A 24,254-nucleotide genomic window follows, 5' to 3' on the forward strand; every position below is an offset into this window, starting at 1 on the left:
AGTCTCTAGATACATCCACATCTCTACAAATGACCGAATTTCATTCCTTTTTATGGCTGAGTAATATTCCATTGTATATATGTACCATATCTTCTTTATCCATTTGTCTGTCGATGGGCATTTAGGTTCCTTCCATGACCTGGCTATTGTAAATAGTGCTGCAATGAACATTGGGGTGCATGTGTCTTTGAATTATGGTTTTCTCTGGGTATATGCCCAGTAGTGGGATTGCTGGATCATATGATAATTCTGTTTTTAGTTTTTTAAGGAACCTCCATACTGTTTTCCATAGTGGCTGTATCAATTTACATTCCCACCAGCAGTGCAAGAGGGTTCTCTTTTCTCCACACCCTCTGCAGCATTTGTTGTTTGTAGATTTTCTGATGGTGCCCATTCTAACTGGTGTGAGGTGATACCTCATTGTAGCTTTGATTTGTATTTCTCTAATGATTAGTGATGTTGAACAGCTTTTCATGTGCTTCTTGGCCATCTGCATGTCTTGTTTGGAGAAATGTCTATTTAGGTCTTCTGCCCATTTTTTGATTGGGTTGTTTGTTTTTTTAATGTTGAGCTGCATGAGCTGTTTATATATTTTGGAGAGTAATCCTTTGTCCATTGATTCATTTGCAAATATTTTTCCCCCTTCTGAGGGTTGTTTTTTTGTCTTGTTTGTAGTATACTTTGCTTTGCAAAAGCTTTTAAGTTTCATTAGGTCTCATTTTTTTTTTTTGTCTCATTTGTTTTTGTTTTTATTTCCATTACTCTAGGAGGTGGATCAAAAAAGATCTTGCTGTGATATATGTCAGTGTGCTTCCTATGTTTTCCTCTAAGAGTTTTATAGTGTCTGGTCTTACATTTAGGTTTCTAATCCATTTTGATTTTATTTTTGTGTATGGTGTTAGGGAGTGTTCTAATTTCATTCTTTTACATGTAGCCGTCCAGTTTTCCCAGCACCACTTATTGAAGAGACTGTCTTTTCTCCATTGTATATCGTTGCCTCCTTTGTCATAGATTAGTTGACCATAGGTGCGTGGGTTTATCTCTGGGCTTTCAATCCTGTTCCATTGATCTATATTTCTGTTTTTGTGCCAGTATCATATTGTCTTGATTACTGTAGCTTTGTAGTATAGTCTGAAGTCACGGAGACTGATACATCCAGCTCGGTTTTTTTCTCTCAAGACCACTTTGGCTATTCGGGGTCTTTTGTGTCTCTATACAAATTTTAAAATTTTATATTCTAGCTGTGTAAAAAATTCCATTGGTAATTTGATAGGGATTGCATTGAATCTGTAGATTGCTTTGGGTAGTATAGTCATTTTCACAATATTGATTCTTCCAGTCCAAGAACATGGTATATCTCTTTGTCTGTTTGTGTCATCTTTGATTTCTTTTATCAGTGTCTTACAGTTTTCTAAGTACAGGTCTTTTACCTCCTTATGTAGGTTTTATTCCTACATATTGTATTCTTTTTGTTGCAATGGTGAATGGGATTGTTGCCTTAATTTCTCTTTCTGATATTTCATTGTTAGTATATAGGAATGTAAGAGATTTCTGTGTATTAATTTTGTATCCTGCAACTTTACCAAATTCATTGATTAGCTCTAGTAGTTTTCTGGTGGCATCTTTAGGATTCTCTATGTATAGTATCATGTGATCAGCAAACAGTGACAGTTTTACTTCTTCTTTTCCAGCTTGTATTCCTTTTATTTCTTTTAATTCTCTGATTGCCATGGCTTGGACTTCAAAAACTGTGTTGAATAATAGTGGCAAGAGTGGACATCCTTGTCTTGTTCCCGATAGTAGAGGAAATGCTTTCAGTTTTTCACCATTGAGAATGACATTTGCTGTGGGTTTGTCATATGTGGCCTTTATTATGTTGAGGTATGTTCCCTCTATGCCCACTTTCTGGAGAGTTTTTATCATAAATGGGTGTTGAATTTTGTCAAAAGCTTTTTCTGCATCTATTGAGATGATCATATGGTTTTTATTCTTCATGGTGTATCATACTAATTGATTTGCGTATACTGAAGAATCCTTGCATCCCTGGGATAAATCCCACTCGTGGTGTATGATCCTTTTTAAGTGTTGTTGGATTCTGTTTGCTAGTATTTAGTTGAGGATTTTTGCATCTATATTCATCAGTGATATTGGTCTGTAATTTTCTTTTTTTGTAGTGTCTTTGTCTGGTTTTGGTATCAGGGTGATGATGGCCTCATAGAATGAGTTTGAGAGTTTTCCTTCCTCTGCAATTTTTTGGAAGAGTTTGAGAAGGATGGATGATAGCTCTTCTCTAAATGTTTGACAGAGTTCACCTGTGAAGCCATCTGGTCCTGGACTTTTGTTTGTTGGAAGATTTTTAAGCACAGTTTCAATTTCATTACTTGTGATTGGTCTGTTTATATTTTCTGTTTCTTCCTGGTTCAGTCTTAGAAGGTTATACCTTTCTAAAAATTTGTCCATTCCTTCCAGGTTGTCCATTTAATTGGCATAGAGTTGCTTGTAGTAGTCTCTTAGGATGCTTTGTATTTCTGTGGTGTCTGTTGTAACTTGTCCTTTTTCATTTCTAATTTTATTGATTTGAGTCCTCTCCCTCTTATTCTTGATGAGTCTTGCTAAAGGTTTATCAATTTTGTTTATCATCTCAAGGAACCAGTTTTTAGTTTTATTGATCTTTGCTATTGTTTTCTTTGTTTCTATTTCATTTATTTCTACTCTGATCTTTGTGATTTCTTTCCTTCTACTAACTTTGGGTTTTGTTTGTTCTTCTTTCTCTAGTTCCTTTAGGTGTAAGGTTAGATTGTTTGTTTGAGATGTTTCTTGTTTCTTGAGGTAGGCTTGTATTGCTATAAACTTCCCTCTTAGAACTGCTTTTACTGCATCCCATAGGTTTTGGATCGTCGTGTTTTCGTTGTAATTTGTCTCTAGGTATTTTCTGATTTCCTCTTTGATTTGTTCAGTGATCTCTTGGTTATTTAGTAACGTATTGTTTAGCCTCCATGTATTGAGTTTTTTAAGTTTTTTTCCCTGTAATTGATTTCTAATCTCATAGCGTTGTGGTTGGAAAAGATGCTTGATATGATTTGAATTTTCTTAAATTTACCGAGGCTTGATTTGTGACCCAAGATGTGATCTGTCCTGGAGAATGTTCTGTGTGCACTTGAGAAGAAAATGTAATCTGCTGTTTTTGGATGGAATGTCCTATAAATATCAGTTAAATCTGGTGTATTGTATCACTTAAAGCTTGTGTTTCCATATTAATTTCCTGTTTGCATGATCTGTCCATTGGTGTGAGGTGTTAAAGTTCCCAACTATTATTGTGTTACTGTCTATTTCCTCTTTTATAGCTGTTAGCAGTTGCATTATGTATTGAGGTACTCCTATGTTGGGTGCATATATGTTTATAACTGTTATATCTTCTTCTGAAGTTGATCTCTTGATCATTATGTAGTGTTGTTCCTTGTCTCTTGTAACATTCTTTATTTTAAAGTCTATTTTATCTGATATGAGTATTGCTATTCCAGCTTTGTTTGATTTCTATTTGCATGGAATATCTTTTTCCATCCCTTCACTTTCAGTCTGTATGTGTCCCTATGTCTGAAGTGAGTCTCTTGTAGACAGCATATATATGGGTCTTTTTTTTGTATCCATTCAGTGAGCCTGTGTCTTTTGGTTAGATCATTTAATCCATTCACGTTTAAGGTAATTATCGATATGTATGTTCCTGTACCATTTTCTTAATTGTTATGGGTTTGTTTTTGTAGGTCCTTTTCTTCTCTTGCATTTCCCACTTAGAGAAGTTCCTTTAGCATTTGTTGTAGAGCTGGTTTGTTGGTGCTGAATTCTCTTAGCTTTTGCTTGTCTGTAAAGCTTTTGATTTCTCCATCGAATCTGAATGAGATCCTTGCTGGGTAGAGTAATCTTGGTTGTAGTTGCTTCCCTTTCATCACTTTAAATATATCACTTAAATATATGTAAGCTTCCTAATGGCGGGTACTGGTGGTGGGTAGAGTTGGTTGTTGCTCTGGTGGGCAGAGCTCAGTAAACCTCCGTAGTTTTCTTTCCTCTGAAAATATCTTTATCTTCATTCCTGAAGGGTATTTTTGCTAGATACAGAGGTTGACATTTCTTTTCTTTCAGCACTTTAAACGTGTTCTGCCATTTCCTCCTGTCATCTGTGTTTTCTGGTGAGAAAGCTGCACTCATTTGAATCCTTTTTCTATAGGTCATTTGTCTCTTTTTTCGCTGGATTCTTTACACACACACACACACACACACACACACACACACTCACCCCCACTGGCTTCTTTATCTTTAGTTTTTGTCAGTTTGATTACCTCTGAGCATGGATTTCTTTGGATTTTCTTGTTCGGTGTTTACTCTGCTTTTTCTTATTGTGGTAAAAAATATATAACATAAAATTTATCATTTTTGCCATTTTTAAGTGTACGATTCTGTGGCATTAAGTACATTCACATTGTTGTGCAACCATTACCACCTCCATCTCCAGAACTTTTTCATCTTCCCCAGCTGAAACTCTGTACCCATTAAACAATAATAACTCTCATAAGATTTACCATGTAGTATATTTTAATTAACTGTAAGAACTTCTTTGTTTGTAGTATATTCAACAGAACATAAGAGCAGATTGTTCCAATATTGACAAAATTCTTGAACCACCTGAAGGCCAAGATGAAGGTGTATGGAAGTATGAACATTTAAGGTAGGTCTTTATTATGTATCAAAATAGTAATAGTACTCCTAGTAGTAAAAAATAACCTTTAATATTAATGATGATTATGAATCATAAATTAGTTAACTACAGACCAAAAAGCAAAGTTCTAAAGCTTTTATGTTTTTACGTTATAAAATTTTCAACATTGTTATTTACTCATTGTTTTCTATATTTATGGATTTGGGCCTTATTATCTTTTTACATGGTTTTCCTTAATTACATCATTTAATCACAGATGCATTATTTCCATGTATTTACTCATTTCTACTACCTACTATTTATCTACTTTATTTCTCTCTAGAGGTCCTAGTCTAGACTTGGTAGCTGGCGAGTTACCTGGTAACTACTGTGAACTTCCAGTCTTTTGTGTGGTAAATGGAGATTAATTATAATCCTGAAGTAAGAAGTTTTAGAGCTTTTCATAATATCCTTTGAATGAGAAAATTGATTTCTAATGAATCATGAGTTAACTTTAGAAGCACTTGTATTCTGAAGCTACTAGGTTATTTCTTGAAGTTATAAACTTTCCATTGTAAATCGGAGCTAGGATGAGTTGATACATTAAAAATAGAGGATGTTGTATGAGATATGTGTTGATCAGAGTTTGTTACTGTGAGTTGATTTTTAGATAATAAGGTGGAGTAGAGATATGACTTTTCTTGAATAAATTAGACCATTTCCTGTGATGAGTGCCTCAGTTTGTAGACAAGGTACTTTTTCTGTTGTTTTGTTTTGATGCTATAGGCTTGTCTAGATATTGTTAAGACACTGTCTTGTCATAACCGTTCAGCAGTTTCAGGATGCTGAGACTTCTTTGTAATCTGCCATTTTCTTGGGCAAGTCACTTGACTACTTGATAGAGTTTTTTTTTTTTTAATACATCTCGATGCATGATAATTGAAAGCATGAGTATGTAGATGTTATGCCATTCTTATAAATATAGAGAGCACTTTAGTATAATATATCCTCTTTCTTTTTTTAATCAGCTTTGAAAATAACTACTTCCTTACCTATGGGATTAGTGATGAAAATAAGCAAGTGTGTTTTTTTCACTGTAAGCATAATTCCTAAAAAGTGAGGGTTCGTTTTATTTATTTATTTTTTGCGTTACGCGGGCCTCTCACTGTTGTGGCCTCTCCCGTTGCGGAGCACAGGCTCTGGACGTGCAGACTCAGCAGCCATGGCTCACGGGCCTAGCCGCTCTGCGGCATGTGGGATCTTCCTGTACCGGGGCACGAACCCGTGTCACCTGCATCAGCAGGTGGACTCTCAACCACTGCGCCACCAGGGAAGCCCAATTTTAATTTACAAGGTTTTTATTTCAGATCTAAGAAAGACATTTTCCTCCCTATTTAACTTAGACTATGAAATATGCATTATACAAAACTTGTAAAATCTTTCTTATTCATATTCCATTTGTCCTGGTGCTATTGTTACTACCTTTGGGGTTTTTTGATATTAACCACTTTTTGTGTTTTGTATAATTTATGTATTATATATGACATATATATTCTTTTGTCTCTTTATTATAGTGTATACATCTTTATAGTTGACCAAGAAGAGTTTTAAAAGCAGTTTGATTTTTTTTTTGCATGTGCTTAATGTTACTGATTTGAGGCTTAATACTTGCTGTTACTGATTAATGCAGTTGATTATATTATGATGTTAATGGGAATTGAATCATGACCTCAGTCAAATCTCTCACTACTCCCTACTGAATATTTGTAATTAGGAAAAGATGCCCCTTCCTCTGAGTGGCTGTAATCCCATGCTAGTATGCATGGCTTAGTGACTAGAGTGTAGACTAGATTTCAGCTCTGGCTTGTCTTTTCAGCTGCATAACTATGTGTGCTAGTCCTATACTGAATTAACTTGAAGCTGTTAGGTTTGCACTATTTGCCTCCGATTGTACCTATAGCACTGCCAAGTCAGTTAGCTTAATTTTCCTGTTGGCCATAAGTAGGTTGGACTAGATGAGAAACGTGTTTATCACCACCTGTCTTTATTACCACTTAGTAGAAAACAACTCAGAAACACATAACATGCGACTTACAGATATGGGGCAGTAGAGGACTATGTGGTGATTCAGAAATAGTGTTATTTGTATAATCTAAGAACAGCATTATTAGGCATCTGGAAAGGAAGTACAGTTATAGACAACTGAAAATTTGACCCTTGTTTTTTAATTTGCTTTCTTCTATTTTAATGTATGTTATAAATAAATAAATAAATAAATAAATATAGTTTTCCTTTCACATATGTGCAGTGTTTTGGGTTTTTTGTTTTTCTTTTGGAACTCTCTTTTATCTTCTAATTATAGGTTTTAGCCTTGCATATTTGCGGAACCAAAGTGTATTCATTTGTTTGATGGGGAAACATAGTAATTAATTTGATAGATTTTTAGAGGGAACACATTCAGTACTTTGACAACATAAAGTATCTTTATGACATAAAGGATTAATTGTCTTTTCATATCAAATAGCAAGTCTGTCTAAAAATGATCTAAATGTCATGTAATTTGCTCCATTTTTCATTTATTCAAAAATATTTCTTGAGCACTTAACTATTGTAGGAACAATCCAAGCATTATTCTAGGCTTTATAATTCTCAGTCTGACAATTTTAGAGGGAAAGTAAGTCATGAAAAAATGCCCAAGATCTATTAAGTGATGAAAAAGCAAGTTATGAAATTGTGTATGATATGATTCCAATATATTTTAATCTATCCAGAGAAAATCAGATTTGCATGTAACCAATAACTATCTTTTGGGAAGAGGTCATGGAAGTATGGAGGACTTTCCTGTCTTATATTTTGTATTTGGTCCTGTTTGGAGTTTTTAGAAGGAGCATGTTGTTTGTAATCAGAATAAAACCTGTATAATGTATAGGAATATAAAATGTCTAGTTTTTCTTCTGATTATCTGTATACAGATATGTACACACACATGAATTTTTACATAACTGGAATCTTACTGTGAATATAAGTATATATCCTTTGTATGTTTATGTAATACCAACATTTCACTACTCTCCAATTGCTAATCATTTATAATGTTTCAAAGAAATTTTTTATGTATATAGTTTCAGTGAACATCTTTATACATATGTCTGCATTGCAGTTCTGATTATTTCATTAGAATAGATTCTTAGGAGAATGACTTAGTTAAAAATATATATACTTTGTAAGGGTCTTGGTAAATATTTTCAAAGTATTTCTCAGAAAAATTGTACCAATTTCCAGTGTGTAACAGTAATCAACTCACTGAACTCTGATATTGAACATTATTGTTAGGGTTGTTAGTTTTGGGTTTTGTTTACTAATGTGTATGTCTTTGTAAGGAATGTGCCATGTAAGTTCAGGTGGTGTTGATAATGATGATGATGGAGGAAGAATGGTACTGATGGGATTCTGTTTTTACAATTAATATTCTAAAAATAATATGGAGGATAAGACTTTTCATTTATATATTTACATTTTTAGGCAATTCTGTCTTGAGCTAAATGGACTTGCTGTCAAACTTCAGGTAATATTTTAAGTTAAAGCTATAATTGAAAGTTCTGATTTTTTTTCCTGTTTTTGTAAATTAATGTGCTTAAAAAGACCCAAATTTTTAATTTATTCTAGAATTTTACATGAAATGTAGCAACTCAGATGATAAACTTTTTCATTATTATTTTACATATTAATAAATGTAACTATTTTAACAGAGTGAATGCCATCCAGATACATGCACTCAGATGACAGCAACTGAACAATGGATTTTTCTTTGTGCAGCTCATAAAACACCAAAAGAGGTGAGAATTTATGAAATAGAATGACTAATAAAATCATCATAACCTAAATCTCTTTAAGATGGTGGTAGACAAATTTTTTGAGTTTTTAGGTCACTGTTTATTTTGCCCTTTGGTTTAGAGTTCTTTGCTGCAAGGTCATTGGTACAGTGCTACTTTAGGGTTTCTTGTGATTAGTATCTTTTTAAAAATTTTTAATTGAAATTATCATTGACCTACACTGTGTTAGTTTCAGGTGTATGACATAGTGATTCGATATTTCTGTACATTACAAAATAATCACCGTGATAAGTTTAGTTACCATCTGTCACCATACAAAATTATTACAATAGTATTGAGAGTATTCTTCATGTTGTACATTTCATCCGTGTGACTCATTCATTTTGTAACTGGAAGTTTATACCTCTTAATCTTCCTTACCTATTTCACTCCTCCTACCTTCCCTCTGGCAACCACCTTTGTTCTCTATGTCTATGACTCTGCTTCTGTTTTGTTGTTTGTTCATTTGTCTTGTTTTTTAGATTCCACGTATAAGTGAAATCATATGGTATTTGTCTTTCTCTGTCTGACTTATTTCACTTAGCTTAATAGCCTCTAGGTCCATCCATGTTGTCACAAATGGCAAAATTTCATTCTTTTTTATGCTAGTGTGTATACATACCATATATTCCTTATCTTTTCATCTAATCAGTGGACACTTAAGTTGCTTCCATATCTTGGCTACTGTAAATAATGCTGCAGTGAACATGGGAGTGCATATATCTGTTCGAATTAGTGTTTTTGTTTTCTTTGGAAAAGTACCCAGGAGTGAATTGCTGGCTCATATGGCAGTTCCATTTTTAATGTTTTGAGGAACTGCCATCCTGTTTTCCATAGTGGTATCAATTTACATTCCCTCCAACAGTGCGTGAGGGTTCCCATTTCTCCTCATCAGTACTTATTTGTTGTCTTTTTTTTTTAAGTCTTTTTTTTTAACTTTTTATTTTATATTGGAGTATAGCCAATTGTGTCTTTTTGATAATAGTCATTTTTTTAAAAAATTATTCATTTATTTTTGGCTGCATTGGGTCTTCGTTGCTGTGCGCGGGCTTTCTCTAGTTGCGGCAAGTGGGGGCTACTCTTTGTTGCATTGTGTGGGCTTCTCATTGTGGTGGCTTCTCTTGTTGCAGAGCACGGACTGTAGGCACACAGGCTTCAGTAGTTGTGGCACATGGGCTCAGTAGTTGTGGCTCACAGGCTCCAGAGTGCAGGCTCAGTAGTTGTGGTGCATGGGCTTAGTTGCTCCACGGCATGCGGGATCTTCCCAGACCAGGGCTGGAACCCATGTCCCCTGCGTTGGCAGGTGGATTCTTAACCACTGCTCCACCAGGGAAGCCTGATAATAGTCTTTTTTTTAAATATTTATTTACTTATTTATTTTTTGGCTGCATCGGGTCTTAGTTGCGGCAAGTAGGATCATTCGTTGTGGCGCATGGGCTCTTTGTTGCTGTGTGTGGGCTTCTCTCTAGTTGTGGTGCACAGGCCCCAGAGTGTGTAGGCTCAGTAGTTGCGGCATGCGGGCTCTCTAGTTGTGGCACGCGGGCTCCAGAGCACACAAGCTCTGTAGTTGTGGTGTGTGGGCTTCAGAGCACATGGGCTCTGTAGTTGTGGTGGCGGGCTTAGTTGCCCCACGGCATGTGGGATCTTAGTTCCCCAACCAGGGATTGAACCAGCATCCCCTGCATTGCAAGATGGATTCTCAACCACTGGACCACCAGGGAAGTCCCCAATAATAGTCTTTTTGGCAAGTGTGAGTTGATATCTCATTGTGGTTTGATTTGCATTTCCCTGATGATTAGTGATGTTGAGCATCTTTTCCTGTGTCTGTTGGCTATCTGTATGTCTTCTTTGGGAAAATGTCTATTCAGATCTTCTGCCCATTTTTTAATCTGGTTGTCAAAGAGTGTATTGCCTATGTTTTCTTCTAGGAGTTTTATGGTTTCCCACCTCACATTTAAGTCTTAAATACAGTTTGAGTTTAGTTTTGTATATGGTGTGAGAAAGTCATCCAGTTTGACTCTTTTGCATGTAGCTGTCCAGTTTTCCCAGCACCATTTATTGAAGAGGCTCTCTTTTCCCCATTATGTATTGCCTCTTTTGTAATAGATAATTGACCATGTAAGTGTGGGCTCTCTATTCTGTTCCATTGATCTATATGTCTATTTTTGTGCCTGTACCATAGTGTTTTGATTACTGTAGATTTGTAATACAGATTCAAATCAGGGCACCTGATATCTCCAGCTTTGTTGTTCTTTCTTAAGACCGTTTTAGCTATTTGGGGTCTTTTGTGTTTCCATACAAATTTTAACATTATTTGTTTTAGTTCTGTGAAAAATGCCATAGGTATTTTGATAAGGATTACATTGAATATGTAGATTGCCTTTGGTAGTACAGTCATTTTAACAGTAATAATTCTTACAATCCATGAACACAGTGTATCTTTCCATTTGTTTGTGTAGTATCATTTTTCATAATTGGACAATTGAATGGGCTAGAACTTATGATTCACTGGCTATGACAGAATAACACCTGTCATATGGTGTGTAATGGATGAGATGCACTAGTTCAGATTTTTGGTTTAGTCTTAATGTCTTTTGATAGGAATAACTGTTGGTGATTACTAGTTGATTCTTAGTCTGTCAAGTAGAAATGTTACTTTTGAACTTTATAGGTCAATATTTTTTCTCTACATTTCATTAATATTTCTTACTACATATTTGAAACCTACCATAATGATTTTCCTCTCCATAATTGGTCTTACCTTGAAAAACTTATTCATGTTATTTTCTCCTTATTTAGTTTTTGTTAAGGCGAGAGTATAGGAAGTAGCAATTTTTAGAGAACATTTTTTGTTTTAAATAATTCCTTCATGTTATCTAACACCTAGTACACATTCAGTTTTCCTTAGTTGTCTCAAAAGTGTCGTTTACAACTGGTTTGTTTAAACTATGCATTGCATTTCCTTTGATCTGCATTCCCTTTTAATCTGTAGTAATTAGTTTTTGCTTGACATTGACTCATTGAAAATAGTTAAGTTAGGCCTGTGCTGTAGGATTATAGACCTTTAAGTGATCATTATATTGACAGACCTCTAAGGCTTAAAGACAGGTAATTCTCTAGTTGGAAAATCAATATTTTATGTTCTTTTGTTTGAAAAGGCAAATTCTCCAAAATAAGAAGTATCTGATACCTAAGCTAGTAGTACTTATTTTTTAAGACTGACTTCACTCATGGTGTTACTTTTTTTGAGTTAATAAATTGAAGCAGTGTTAAGGTTGTGTATCATTCTACGTCTGGGAAAATCATAGCAGTTTCATTGATAATTCACTGAAATTGGCTACATAGTATAGTAAATGATGTGATAATTCCAATTAGGAAACTGAATCCAAAAAGCTAGTTTCATTTTGGCAAATAGTAAAGATGCATTATTCTCACTTTATTTATTTTTTAATATATTTATTTATTTAATTTATTTTTGGCTGTGTTGGGTCTTCGTTGCTGTGCGCGGGCTTTCTCTAGTTGCAGCGAGCAGGGGCTCCTCTTCATCGCGGTGCACAGGCTTCTCATTGTGGTGGCTTCTCTTGTTGTGGATCGTGGGCTCTAGGCGCGCAGGCCTCAGTAGTTGTGGCACTTGGGCTTAGTTGCTCCGTGGCATGTGGGATCTTCCCAGAACTGGGCTCGAACCCATGTCTCCTGCATTGGCAGGCAGATTCTTAACCACTGCGCCACCAGGGAAGTCCCTAGAAATTTTTAAATTAAATATGTAGCTTGCATTATATTTCCATGCTGACTTAAAGGTTGTAAAAGTGTCCCATGGTACACCCAAATGACCAATATGAATGAGAAACACAGTGACTTGGGATATTTGTTTTTGACCAAGTCACCTGTAATCATATATATGGAGAAAGATACTTTTTTCAGTAAATACTGCTCATGTTCCTATTTTAGGCAGTGAGTCTACTAGCTGTAAATTCCTGTGGATGTATAGTTAGAAAAATACTTTTTTTTTTGGTTTAGATAATCTTTATCTATTTGCCATGTACTATACTAAGCCATATTTAGTAGTTACTGCATTTTTAAACACCAGTTTCATTCTCAACAGTTGAAAAATATTCTAATTACTAGGTAGAACTAGAGTCATTTTTATTTCTTTCTCTAGTTTTTTTTTTCCTTCTTCGTTCCCTGGTTCATTCTCAGCCTTCCTTTCTTTTGATGATTCTCTCTCTCTGCCTTCAGAAGAACTGAAAGAGGAGAATTACTTTATAGTTTTATTTTTCCTTTAATAGGTTTGCTGATTTGCCATGAGACAAATAGGTTTCATTGTTTCTGATAAATGAAATAGTACTAAGACAGGTTTATTAAAATATAAAGGAACTTCAGATTTCATATTAAATTGCAAAGGAAGAAAATTTTTGAGAGAGCGGCTAGATTGGTAACAGGGTACCAGCAACATAATAAGGCATGCTTTTTAAGATGTAAGGAGGCAATGATCTCTGGAGGTATTTGTGAAGTGAAAGAGGCTGCTGGGCCACTTGGTAAAGTATAAATCAGTGGACTAGGAATCGGTGTATCTGGGTTACGGTTTTTAAGTCCTTCTTCCTAACTGTATCATCTTGCATAAGTCATTGACCAATAGTCAAGGGTAGTCCCCGTTGCTGTGCATCATTCTTCAGGGGTTCTCCCTGTCATGCTTCAGAGTTGGGATATTTGCATGCTTGCTTACTTGAATCTCTTTCGTTACAGAGTCAGCCTCCTCTTAGACAGCATGCCTAAAAAGCAGACTTTCCTAAGTTGGACTGCTTGTTTTTTGAAGTATTCCTTACCTTTGCCTATAGACTTTTAAGATCTGGCAAGAAACCTGTGCATATTCTGCAAACTGATCAGCCTCAGTTTCCTCATAGCCAGAGGGTTAGATTAGATAATCAGGTGTTCTTCCCAGCTCTAAGCATTGTTTTCTTCTAGGTACAATATTGAGAGTGAGAAATTGGGGGACTGATTCACTTATTTTCTAGAAGCCAGGTATTATAGTTGAAGGGGATAATAAAGCCTTATTTATTGACATAACATTGAGTTTTACAGTCATTCTGATATTGTAAGGAACTTTTTCTTAGACTATGCTCAGGGTTTTCGGAATAAGATGCGTAAGTAATAAATATACCTAATTTTAGAGGTAGAGCTGTTTGTTGATGCATTTTTATATCCTTTCTTTTATAGTGTCCTGCTATAGACTATACTAGACACACACTTGATGGTGCTGCATGTCTTCTGAATAGCAATAAATATTTTCCCAGCAGGTAAACAAAACTTTTAAACATGGTGCTAAACTTTTTGGATTTAATTTTAAAGATTGCTGTTTTTAAAACTAAAACTAGTTTGCTTGTTAATACATTGTATTCTTTAAACTGTTTTTTTTTAACCTATTATATATTTGGCTTGTTCAGAATTATTCAAGTTTTGAAATTAAGATTGTGGTTAAACTAAAGGCATCAGGACTCAGCTCCTGAATCTCACAGGCCAGTTCAGTTCCTGCTGCTGTGCATCATTTTCCAGGGCTCTCCCTTCATGCTTTAGAGTTGGGATTTTTACACACTTGCTTACTTGAATCTCTGTGGTAGAGAGAGGCATCCTCTTAGCATGCCTAAAGAGCAGATTTTCCTAAGTTGGACTGCTTATATATTTTTTTCTAAGTATGTTCTATGTATTTCTAGAGTATTTTTTAATTGTATAGTTGATTTACAATGTTGTGTTAATTACTGCTGTACAGCAAAGTGACTCACTTATACATATATATACATTCTTTTTCATATTCTTTTCCATTATGGTTTATCACAGGATATTGAATATAGTTCCCTGTGCTATAGAGTAGGACCTTGTTGTTTATCCATTCCATATATATACCAGTTTGCATCTGCTAATCCCAAACTCCCAATCCATCCCTCTCCTAATCTCCTCCCCCTTGGCAACCACCAGTCTCTTCTCTGTTGGGACTGCTTATTTTTGAAGGAGTCCTTATCCTTGCCTTCAGATTTTTAAGATCTGAGAGGAAGTGTGTGCATACTGTAATATATTATTGGTGAGGTTTGTGACTGGCCTTTTATTCTATTAAGATATTTATTACCAGGTGGATAGATTTGGAGACTTTTCCCCAATATCACTAACTTCAAAGGGCTCATATAAAACAGGTAAAAAATAACAGTTTTTGCCTTGGTATCCTATGTACATTTTTTTAAAAATCAGTAATATGTAGGCAGTTTTTATTTCTCACACACACACGAAAAAGAATTGAATTCTGTAGAATAAAACAATAATTCTTTCAGTAGTTTTAATTAGCTCTAGTGGACAGAGTGTTAATGTCATAAACATATATTTTAGTAAGTTTTGTTTTGTCAGGATTTGTTTTAATTGCATTAAACTTTAACAAAGTTTCAGAACTATAATACTGAATTTCTTGGGCAGTGTGGTTAGGTAGAAAGAGCACTGCCCCAGGAGTGAAGAACAGGGGTTTTAGTCCTGCCCTTGCCACTTACTAGTGCTGTGACCTGGACTGGTCACTTACTTTCTCTGGTGTCAGTTTCTGCACTTGTGAATTGAGAAGATTGGACTATACTGTTCCTAAGATCTGTCCAGCTCTATAAATCTATGATTTCTTATCTATTTCTAGGGTTAGCATAAAGGAATCATCTGTAGCAAAACTAGGATCAGTATGCCGTAGGATTTACAGAATATTTTCACATGCTTATTTTCATCACCGGCAGATATTTGATGAATATGAAGTAAGTATATTTCACTAATTGTCCTGATACATTCTTATCAGAATGACAATAATAAATGTTGATATTATGTCTCATTTATTTGGTTTTGAGTAGTAAATTGAAATGACATATTTTTTTTCCCCTCTCTACAGAATGAAACATTTTTGTGTCATCGGTTTACTAAATTTGTGATGAAATATAATTTGATGTCCAAGGATAACCTGATTGTACCAATTTTAGAAGAAGAAGTTCAGAATTCAGTTTCTGGGGAAAGTGAAGCATGAAGGGAATCATATAGAAAAAAATGTACTGATCACATAATTAACATTAATTATGTACTGTATATATATCATTTTAGACACATCAATCACGTATCCATATTATAGCTTCTTTGTTTAGTATAGGTTTTTGTATGCTGAGTGTTGCCTTTTAAAATGGGAAATACTTTTTAAGTTATTCATGAGCTGTATATTCACTGGTGTGGCACTCATCGTTTTTAAATAAGATTAGTATTATCTGTTTATAATGCCCGTTAATAAAAGAATTTACAGTTTGGTAAAATTGCTGCTAAACAATCATTGGATCACAATCCTCATCAAATAAACACATCTATGAAAAAGATGAGTGAGCTTGAGGTTTCACACAAGCCATTTACTAAAGAGATAGTAATGTTTTCCTTTGGTTTTATACCTGAGTTTTGATATTCTAGAAAATTCTGTACCACATAGTTCAGTCTTAACTGTTAAGTTTTCCAAAGTGAGATAAAAGTGTTTTTAAATTCTGTTTATACTTTTTGATATATATATATGATTATGTGTATGTCCAAATATAAATGCAAATGAAGCATTAGTAATACTTAAATAATCTTACTATGCTACATAAAGAATATTCTAGACCAGCATACTTGGAAAGGATTTATCTTTCTGTTGAGTGGACTGTTACATACAAGATGATAACGATAAAAGCGTGTAATTGATGTTCCCACTGGAAACCTGCCCTGTCCTTCCCTTCTCTTCATTTCCCTTAACTCTCTCCCCAAAGTACATTAGCTGAGAAGCTTTTCACCAGACTGTGATTTAGTGGTGGCTTATACCTATTTATATTTGTATTAATTGCCTACAGATTATACCTCATATTAGCAGTTACACTACAGGAAAAAATGTACTGGCATAGGCTCGTGCTTATCTTTGCTTTGTGAAATTGTTCTAACTACTTGGAGAACAGTCTTTAAAATAGTTTGACTCTTACTATTAGTAATATTAATCTTTTCTTCTAACCATCTAGGCAACACTTAAACAGAGTTGAAAAATATTGTAGTATTTATTTTACACCCCTTCCCCACAAAGTTTATGTTTGAATTATATGCACATGTAAGATTTTTTGCAATAATTCACAGGTTCCAAAGGTATTGCTGAATGCTCATACGTTTTTTGGACTTTGTTATAATTCAGCGTCTTAAGAAGGATTCAACTGTAGATTTTACAGTCTTACCTACTGAATGCAATTTTTTACAAAAGCACTGGAGGTCTTAATTGCTAAACTGGTTGTAACAAGGCACTAAGGGTAAAAAAAAAATTGTACATGTAGTGAAGAATATATTTAAATCCATCTTTTGAACAGAATTAACAAATGAACTTCTTTTTCATTTGAGTGGGTTATTTTCAAATGAAGATTAAAATGTAGTCATCTTGATTTTTTTTCAAATTGGAGGAAATAATTTATACCATATTATGAGACAAGTATGTACAGCAAAAATGTGGAAAACAGTACCGTCCTGAGAGTTTGTATATATATTTATGCCTTCCAATCCTGCCAGTATATTTGGCTTTGAACAATGCTATCCCAGCAGCCAGTCATTACCCCAACCCATAACTAACTTTTAAGTTTTATGTTCACAGTGAAAGGAATATTGACTTTGAAATGATGCATTTATATTAATGTTACTATGAACCAGTGGGAATAGTAATTTTCACACAAACTTGCTAAATATTGGGAGACTAACTACTAAGTTAATAAATTATATATAGTATAATGTAGCTGTTCTCTCTAGACAAAGTCTCACAATGGATTTCTGTTGCTTGACTATTTTCTTAGTGAACATTTGAACTAAGGCAGTGGCTTGGATTGGTGATCTGGCTAAATACTTTGAAACATATTTTGAATAATATAACTCGGTGTTACTAGGGGAATAAAATACGATTTTTTTCTTACTCATTCCATCTTCCCTGTACTGTGTGTTTGGAATTGATCATAAAAAAAAAATCCCCCAAAGAAAACATCAGTTTGTAGTCTTGCTTTTGTATTCATATTGATATCTCATTCATACTCTTGCACTGTAACGTTGACTCACTTCTTTAGGTAAGACCTAAATGAAACAGTTAGTTTTTCCTTAATACTGATTACAGAATTTTGAAAATATACATGTATGTACTTAGGTGGTATTAAAAAAACCGATTAGCCTGGCAAACCTCTGATTTATGAAGTAAGTGTTCTAAGAAGGGGGGAATAGAAAACTCACAGTTCTGTGCAATAAGGAAGTTAGGCTCCACTTTTTGTTTGGATTACCCAGTATAGATCCAAAAGTTTAAATTTTCTTTTTATAAAATTATTTTGACTCATATAGTTGACTCATTCTTTTTGCCCTATCATATCTGGGAAAGTAGCTGATTTTTAATAATTTATGTTCCCATGGGTATTACAGTTCTTTTGTGTGTGTACATTTTCTTTTCTCTGACTTGAGGTGTTAAATTTGTATTTCTAGAAACAAGTTTCTCAGTTATATATATATATTTGTGGGTTTTTTTGTTTTTTGTTTTTGGCTGTTCCACCCAGCCTGTGAGATCTTAGTTCCCCAACCTGGGACTGAACGCGGGCCCTTGGCAGTGAAAGCGCAGAGTCCCAGCCACTGGACTGTCAGGGAGTTCCCTAAATTTTTAACGAGTTCCCTAAAATTTTAACTTAGTATCAGCATAAAATTTAAAGTCTATGATTAATTGCATTGTTAGCAAGAACTGTATTACAGTCTCAAACACATTTACTGACTGATGTCAAATTCATTGTAATAGAACTAATTAACTTTTCCCTGGGTACTCTGCCCTAGTTTTTCCTACAGGCTTCCTATAATTTTATTGCACAGTTAAATGCTACATTTTGTATACTTCATTTTTTAGCTACTTCTTGAATGTACTAAAGGTTTCTTGGTATAGTTCTTCCATGCTAGGCATGAAAGAGTTTCATTTTTTGAATGCAGCTAATTGTTCACTAAGCAGAACTATGGATGTATCGGTACAACATGTTTAGCAATTTATTTGAGGTTGTCAAAACATCCAAATTTTTTTTCTGAAAAAATATGCATTATTAGTGTAGGGTACACTATAAAACCAGGTAACTACCAAGTGAATTCACTAGCAGGTTAGATTACTCATCTAAAAGGTTTAATTAGGAACCTCACTCCTAACATTTGGGGATGCATGGATATTTTCTCTGGGCTAAGAATCTAATTACAATACTTCATTTATTTGATTTTTTTCTGCTATTTACATTTCTTTTTATAGTACGCAACGCTTTATATCAAGTATGAGAACCTATTGTAATTAAGCAAAGAGATTACTGAGTTTTCATAATAACCCAAATTTCCAAAAGAGAAATACAACTGACATCCTGAACTTATATCTATGAAGATAGTATGTCAAATGTTATGTCAAATAGAGTCCATGATTAATTACAGCATCACCATTCAAAAATTAGTAAAATATTTATTCATTTTTAAATGAAATCAGCATTTTATCCTGCTCTGGACTTCTGCTATAAACCTTGGTAAAAGTAGTTTATAATTCCATAAATAGTGTATTTGCCACTTTATTTTGAGTGGACCTCATGAAAGCCATCTGTATCTTATATAACAATTGTAAATCTTCACTTAAAAATTGTAGTTTGGGGCTTCCCTGGTGGTGCAGTGGTTGAGAGTCTGCCTGCCGATGCAGGGGACGCGGTTCGTGCCCCGGTCCAGGAGAAACCCACATGCCGCGGAGCGGCTGGGCCCGTGAGCCATGGCCGCTGAGCCTGCACGTCCGGAGCCTGTGCTCGGCAACGGGAGAGGCCACAACAGTGACAGGCCCGCGCACCGCAAAAAAAACAAAACAAAAAAAATTGTAGTTTGTCACAGATAATAGGATTTTCTCTGCCTTTTTTTGTAACAATGTCAAAGAAACATTCTCATTTAATATGATACTTTATGTAAAAGAATTTTCTACATCTTTGTAAGCAGTTGCTGATCTTAATATTTTTGGTTTTATTAGTGTCTAGAAGAAAATGTTAGTTTCTGTAAAAATAACAACAAAAATGCTTTATACCTTGTTCTAAAAGGGGGTAAATGAAGTAGGAATGATAGGATTTTGTGCTCCTATTTCCCCTACCTCCCTCAGAGATAGATTGAGGGGAGTCCAAGGAACAAGGCAACCCCAGAGAAGAGGAAACATTGGGTATGGTCGTTATTGCACTAGCAATGAGATAGCCCCTTCATCCAATTCCAGAAATTCAAAAGAATCTTTTTTGAGGGTAAATCCTTATTTAACTCCCCTAAAAAATGTCATCATGGGGCTTCCCTGGTGGCGCAGTGGTTGAGAGTACACCTGCCGATGCAGGGGACACGGGTTCGTGCCCCAGTCCGGGAAGATCCCACATGCAGCGGAGTGGCTGGGCCCGTGAGCCATGGCCGCTGAGCCTGCGCATCCGGAGCCTGTGCTCCGCAAGGGGAGAGGCCACAACAGTGAGGCCTGCGTACCAAAAAAAAAAAAAAAAAAAAAAAAAAATGTCATCATGTTTTAAAACCTGGTGTATATTTATAGAGAGAAATTGTTCTTGCCTTGATTTCGATTAGTATTTAAATCACTTAAAAAATATTTGGTGCTTTTATATTTTTAAATATTTTACAGGGACTTCCCTGCTGGTCCAGCGGTTAAGACTGCACTCCCAATGCAGGGGGCCCGGGTTCGATCCCTGGTCAGGAAACTAGATACCACATGCTGCAATTAGACCCAGTGCAGACAAATAAATAAATATTTTTTAAAAAAAGAAAAAACACTTTACAAAAAAAATGCAGACCTTGGATTCTGATTATTGAGAACCATATTAGTGATGATATTAGTTTTCAGTGTCTGCTCTAGTAAATTACCACAGACTTAGCGACTTCAAGCAATACAGCTTTATTCTCTTACAGTTCTTGAGGTCAGAAGCTCAAAATAAGTTTTACTGGGCTAAAATTAAGTTCCCGTCTCTTTCTGGAGGCTCCAGGGGAAATGTGCTCCTTGCCTCTTTGAGTTGCTGGAGGCTGCTGGTATTATTTGACTTGTGGCCCCATCATTCCAGTCTCTACTTCCATAATCTTATTGCCTTCTCTTCTGTAGTGATAGCTCTCTCCACCTCTCTAATTAGGGATATTTGTGATTGCATCATTATGCCCACCTGGATAATCCAGGCTAATTTCCCCATCTCAAGATCATTTATCAGGGGCTTCCCTGGTGGACCAATGATTAAGACTCCACACTCCCAAAGCAGGGGGGCCGGGTTCTATCCCTGGACAGGGAACTAGATTCCACATGCTGCAACTAAGACCTAGTGCAGCCAAATAAATAAATATTTAAAAAATAATAAAATCATTAATCATATTTGCAAAGTCCCTTTTGCCATATAAAGTAGCATATTTGTCTTAGGGGGCCTTTATTCAGCCTACCACAGCAGTCTTCTTGAATTCATATTATTAATGTCAAAAAGTTCTGCATGCTATGGACTTAACTTTTACTCTGATGGTGGTTCTTTTTATTTCCTGCATGTTATCTACTTCTTTATGCCTCCCAGTCACACATGCTTGATTCAAGTCTCTGATTGAAAAGTTGAACTTGAAATCATTTTTTGTAGCTTACCATTAACTACATCCTTGTATTGATCCATTGATAGCTAAATTTTTGGCATGATCTTTTAGTTGACTCATAGAACTGATCATTCTGTGGTTCAGAAACCTTGCTTACCAGTTTGTGAAAGGCAGAGTAGGAGAGATGGAAGATGAAACATTTTAAGGAGTATGATTTTGGATGCAAATTAGAAAATAAACTTTAGGTAACAGCTTTCTAGAAGAGCTGTTAGAGCACTGCTTTCTAGAAGCTAGACATGAGACTACTGGAGAAGAAGGAAAATGTGATGTTTGTGACCTTAACAGGAGAGGAATAAGCTTTAAAAAAGTACATCTTTAACTATAGATTTTCAATTTCTTCCTAACTAAATTTGGAATATCTTACAATTTTTAGTTCTTCAATTCTACATTTTAGTGTTAACTTTGTGAAAACTGTCTCTAAAAAGTTAAAAACATTTCACTGGATAACATATAAATTGTGTTTTATAATAATGGCTTATATTAATGTCATATCTAGTTAGAGAAGCTGTTAAGTCTTGGCAACAACATCTGTGAAAACATCCGTTTTGCTTATTCACATTAATAAGTTTTTTCTAAGCTATATTCACAACCTATTTAGTAATTAATGAAGGTTTTTGTTTAGTGCTGTATTTATGTGTAGTTATTTTGATTATCTGAACATAGTTAAATGTGTTAATACAAAAGGATTTAAAATAACTTGGTGATGATTTGCGGGCATTAGGAGGAGAGGGGTTTTTCAAACATTGCTTGGGGCAGGGGAAATGTTATGGTGCATGGCAAAATGAGCTTAGTTGTTGGTGAGAGGATTATGGCTGGAATGAGTAGGGTTTGCTATTTCTGAATAAGATGCCAACTTTTAGGGCAAGGGTAGAGACTAAGTCCTTGTTATTTTAATTAAATACCAGTTCCCAGATATAGAGCAATCACTAAGAGAAGAATCCATCAGTACAGAGTGGAAAGCTCAGATTTAGCAGGATAATATCAATTAAAATGTGACCATATTGATTGGTGTCACATTTCTGGGGTGTTAGGAGAGGCCACAGTCTGTGAAGTGAGGTCTTAAGTGTCAGAAGGAGAGGCCTCTCAAATGTGTCTTTCTGGCTGTCAAAGCCCTCCAAACCCAAGATATCATTTCCTCTGTACTCTTCAGACTCCACTCATGTGTAAGATTCAAGGGTTCATATACTCACTGAGAATTAAAAATCATTACTCATGTAGAATCAGAATGGAGTGCGAAAAGGGGCAAAGATGTGACCTAGAAAGGCAGTGATGATGGTGAAAGGGAGGCCAGGTGGAGAGCGACAGATAGGATAGATTTCTCCTGATGCAGATGTTCTCTCGACCTACAGAAGAATTTTTCACCTTTGAGTTCCCTATTTCCTACTCTCTCCCAATGCCTGTGACACCCTAGATCTATTGATAAGAGCCCATCTGTACCCCCAATCTCACTCAGGTCCTGGCACACCATTTGCTGCTCTGCAAGGTTTGAGGTTTGAGATGCTTTGCCCCGAGCTTCCCAAGACCTTAAAACCAGACAATTTTCAGACCTTTGTGGGCAGTAGAGTCCACCCGCACATAAGACTAAATATATTAAAATGTATCCCCATTTCACATTAAATATTATTTGTATATGAAAAAATATAAATTTGAACAGCTTTTTGTAATTGATTTTAAGAATTTGTCTCGCCATTGGTCACTTAGTTTACAATTGGCTGTGTTTCTCATCCATCATCACATATGCCTTGGAAGTGAGAAAAGTTAATCTACAAGTTACGTTCAAAGTTAACGACATTTTTATGAATATGAAAGGAAATAACGTTTTTATATATATTACATTTATTACAGCTATTTAAATATTTCAGTTTGGCAGTTTTCATATTTTGGAGCCAATGTATTTTTTATTTTTGTTTTTTTTTTGTTTGTCTGTTTTTTGCGGTACGCGGGCCTCTCACTGTTGTGGCCTCTCCCGTTGCGGAGCACAGGTTCCGGACGCGCAGGCTCAGCGGCCATGGCTCACGGGCCCAGCCGCTCCGCGGCATGTGGGATCTTCCTGGACCGGGGCACAAACCCATGTCCCCTGCATCGGCAGGCGGACTCTCAACCACTGCGCCACCAAGGAAGCCCCAATGTATTTTTTAACAGGTCTCAAATATTTTGGAGCACCCCTGAGAAGTTCATAGGTCCTCAAGTTTAAAATGATCTGCTTATGGGACTTCCCTGGTGGTCCAGTGGATAGGACTGCACTCCCAATGTGGGGGACCCGGTTCGATCCCTGGTCAGGGAACTAGGTCCTACATGCATGCCGCAACTAAGAAGTCCGCATGCTGCAGTGAAGATTCCACGTGCCAAAACTAAGACCCAGAGCAGCCTAAATAAATATTTTTTAAAAATTCACTAAAATGATCTGTTTATAATTTTATAACACAAACACAATCTATTACTAGAATATTATTATTTATCAAATATCATTTGCTCAGGGAAGCCTTCCCTGACCTTGAATATATTAGGTTCATCTGTTATATGCCCTCCTAGCAAACTTTGCTTCCTATGAGTATTTACATCAACTATAATTACATAATTATTTCTATTACTGTTCATGCACTATCTTTCTCCTCTGTTAGCCTATTGATTCCATAAGTGCAAGACTGACCAAGAGTTAAGAAATATTTGTTAAAGGAACGAATGGGTGAGAGAGTGAACCTGCGTCTTCTCACAGGGAATCTGTTTCAGGAGGAGGGTTTCATCACTGACAAGAGACTGAACGCTGAAAACTAAAAAGCATTCTTAAAATATATCCTCCCTCCTCTGCCTTTTGTTTGGGATATCTGCCTTTAACATGATCTGTACCTGTAGAGGTAGCAGCATGGTCTTCCCCAGACATAATGGCTGCTTAGCGTCCGGTCTTGGGTCTCTGGCTCTTCTGGAGACCCTGTGAACTACCTAATATACTTGGCAAAGTAGTGGTGAATCTTTTGATTTACCACATAGAAATATATTTAACTCTTTAGCTG

At 35.5% G+C, this 24,254-nt stretch overlaps 1 protein-coding gene across 2 annotated transcripts in view; it reads left to right on the top strand.

Moving 5' to 3' along the window:
* HSPE1 (heat shock protein family E (Hsp10) member 1) overlaps nt 1-17,524 on the top strand; it is a 40,022-nt gene extending 22,498 nt beyond the window's left edge. For both annotated transcript variants that reach the window (XM_082841666.1, XM_082841664.1), the window contains 6 exons: nt 4,620-4,720; nt 8,213-8,255; nt 8,440-8,526; nt 13,777-13,856; nt 15,224-15,335; nt 15,467-17,524. In XM_082841666.1, coding sequence (XP_082697792.1) covers nt 4,620-4,720; nt 8,213-8,255; nt 8,440-8,526; nt 13,777-13,856; nt 15,224-15,335; nt 15,467-15,598 — 555 coding nt within the window. In that variant the 3' untranslated portion in view covers nt 15,599-17,524. The remainder of the gene's footprint in view (nt 1-4,619; nt 4,721-8,212; nt 8,256-8,439; nt 8,527-13,776; nt 13,857-15,223; nt 15,336-15,466) is intronic.
* The last annotated feature ends 6,730 nt before the right edge of the window (nt 17,525-24,254 follow it).

The sequence above is a fragment of the Leucopleurus acutus genome (genome assembly GCF_964270905.1).
Source record: "Leucopleurus acutus genome assembly, chromosome: 6".
NCBI lineage: Eukaryota > Metazoa > Chordata > Mammalia > Artiodactyla > Delphinidae > Leucopleurus > Leucopleurus acutus.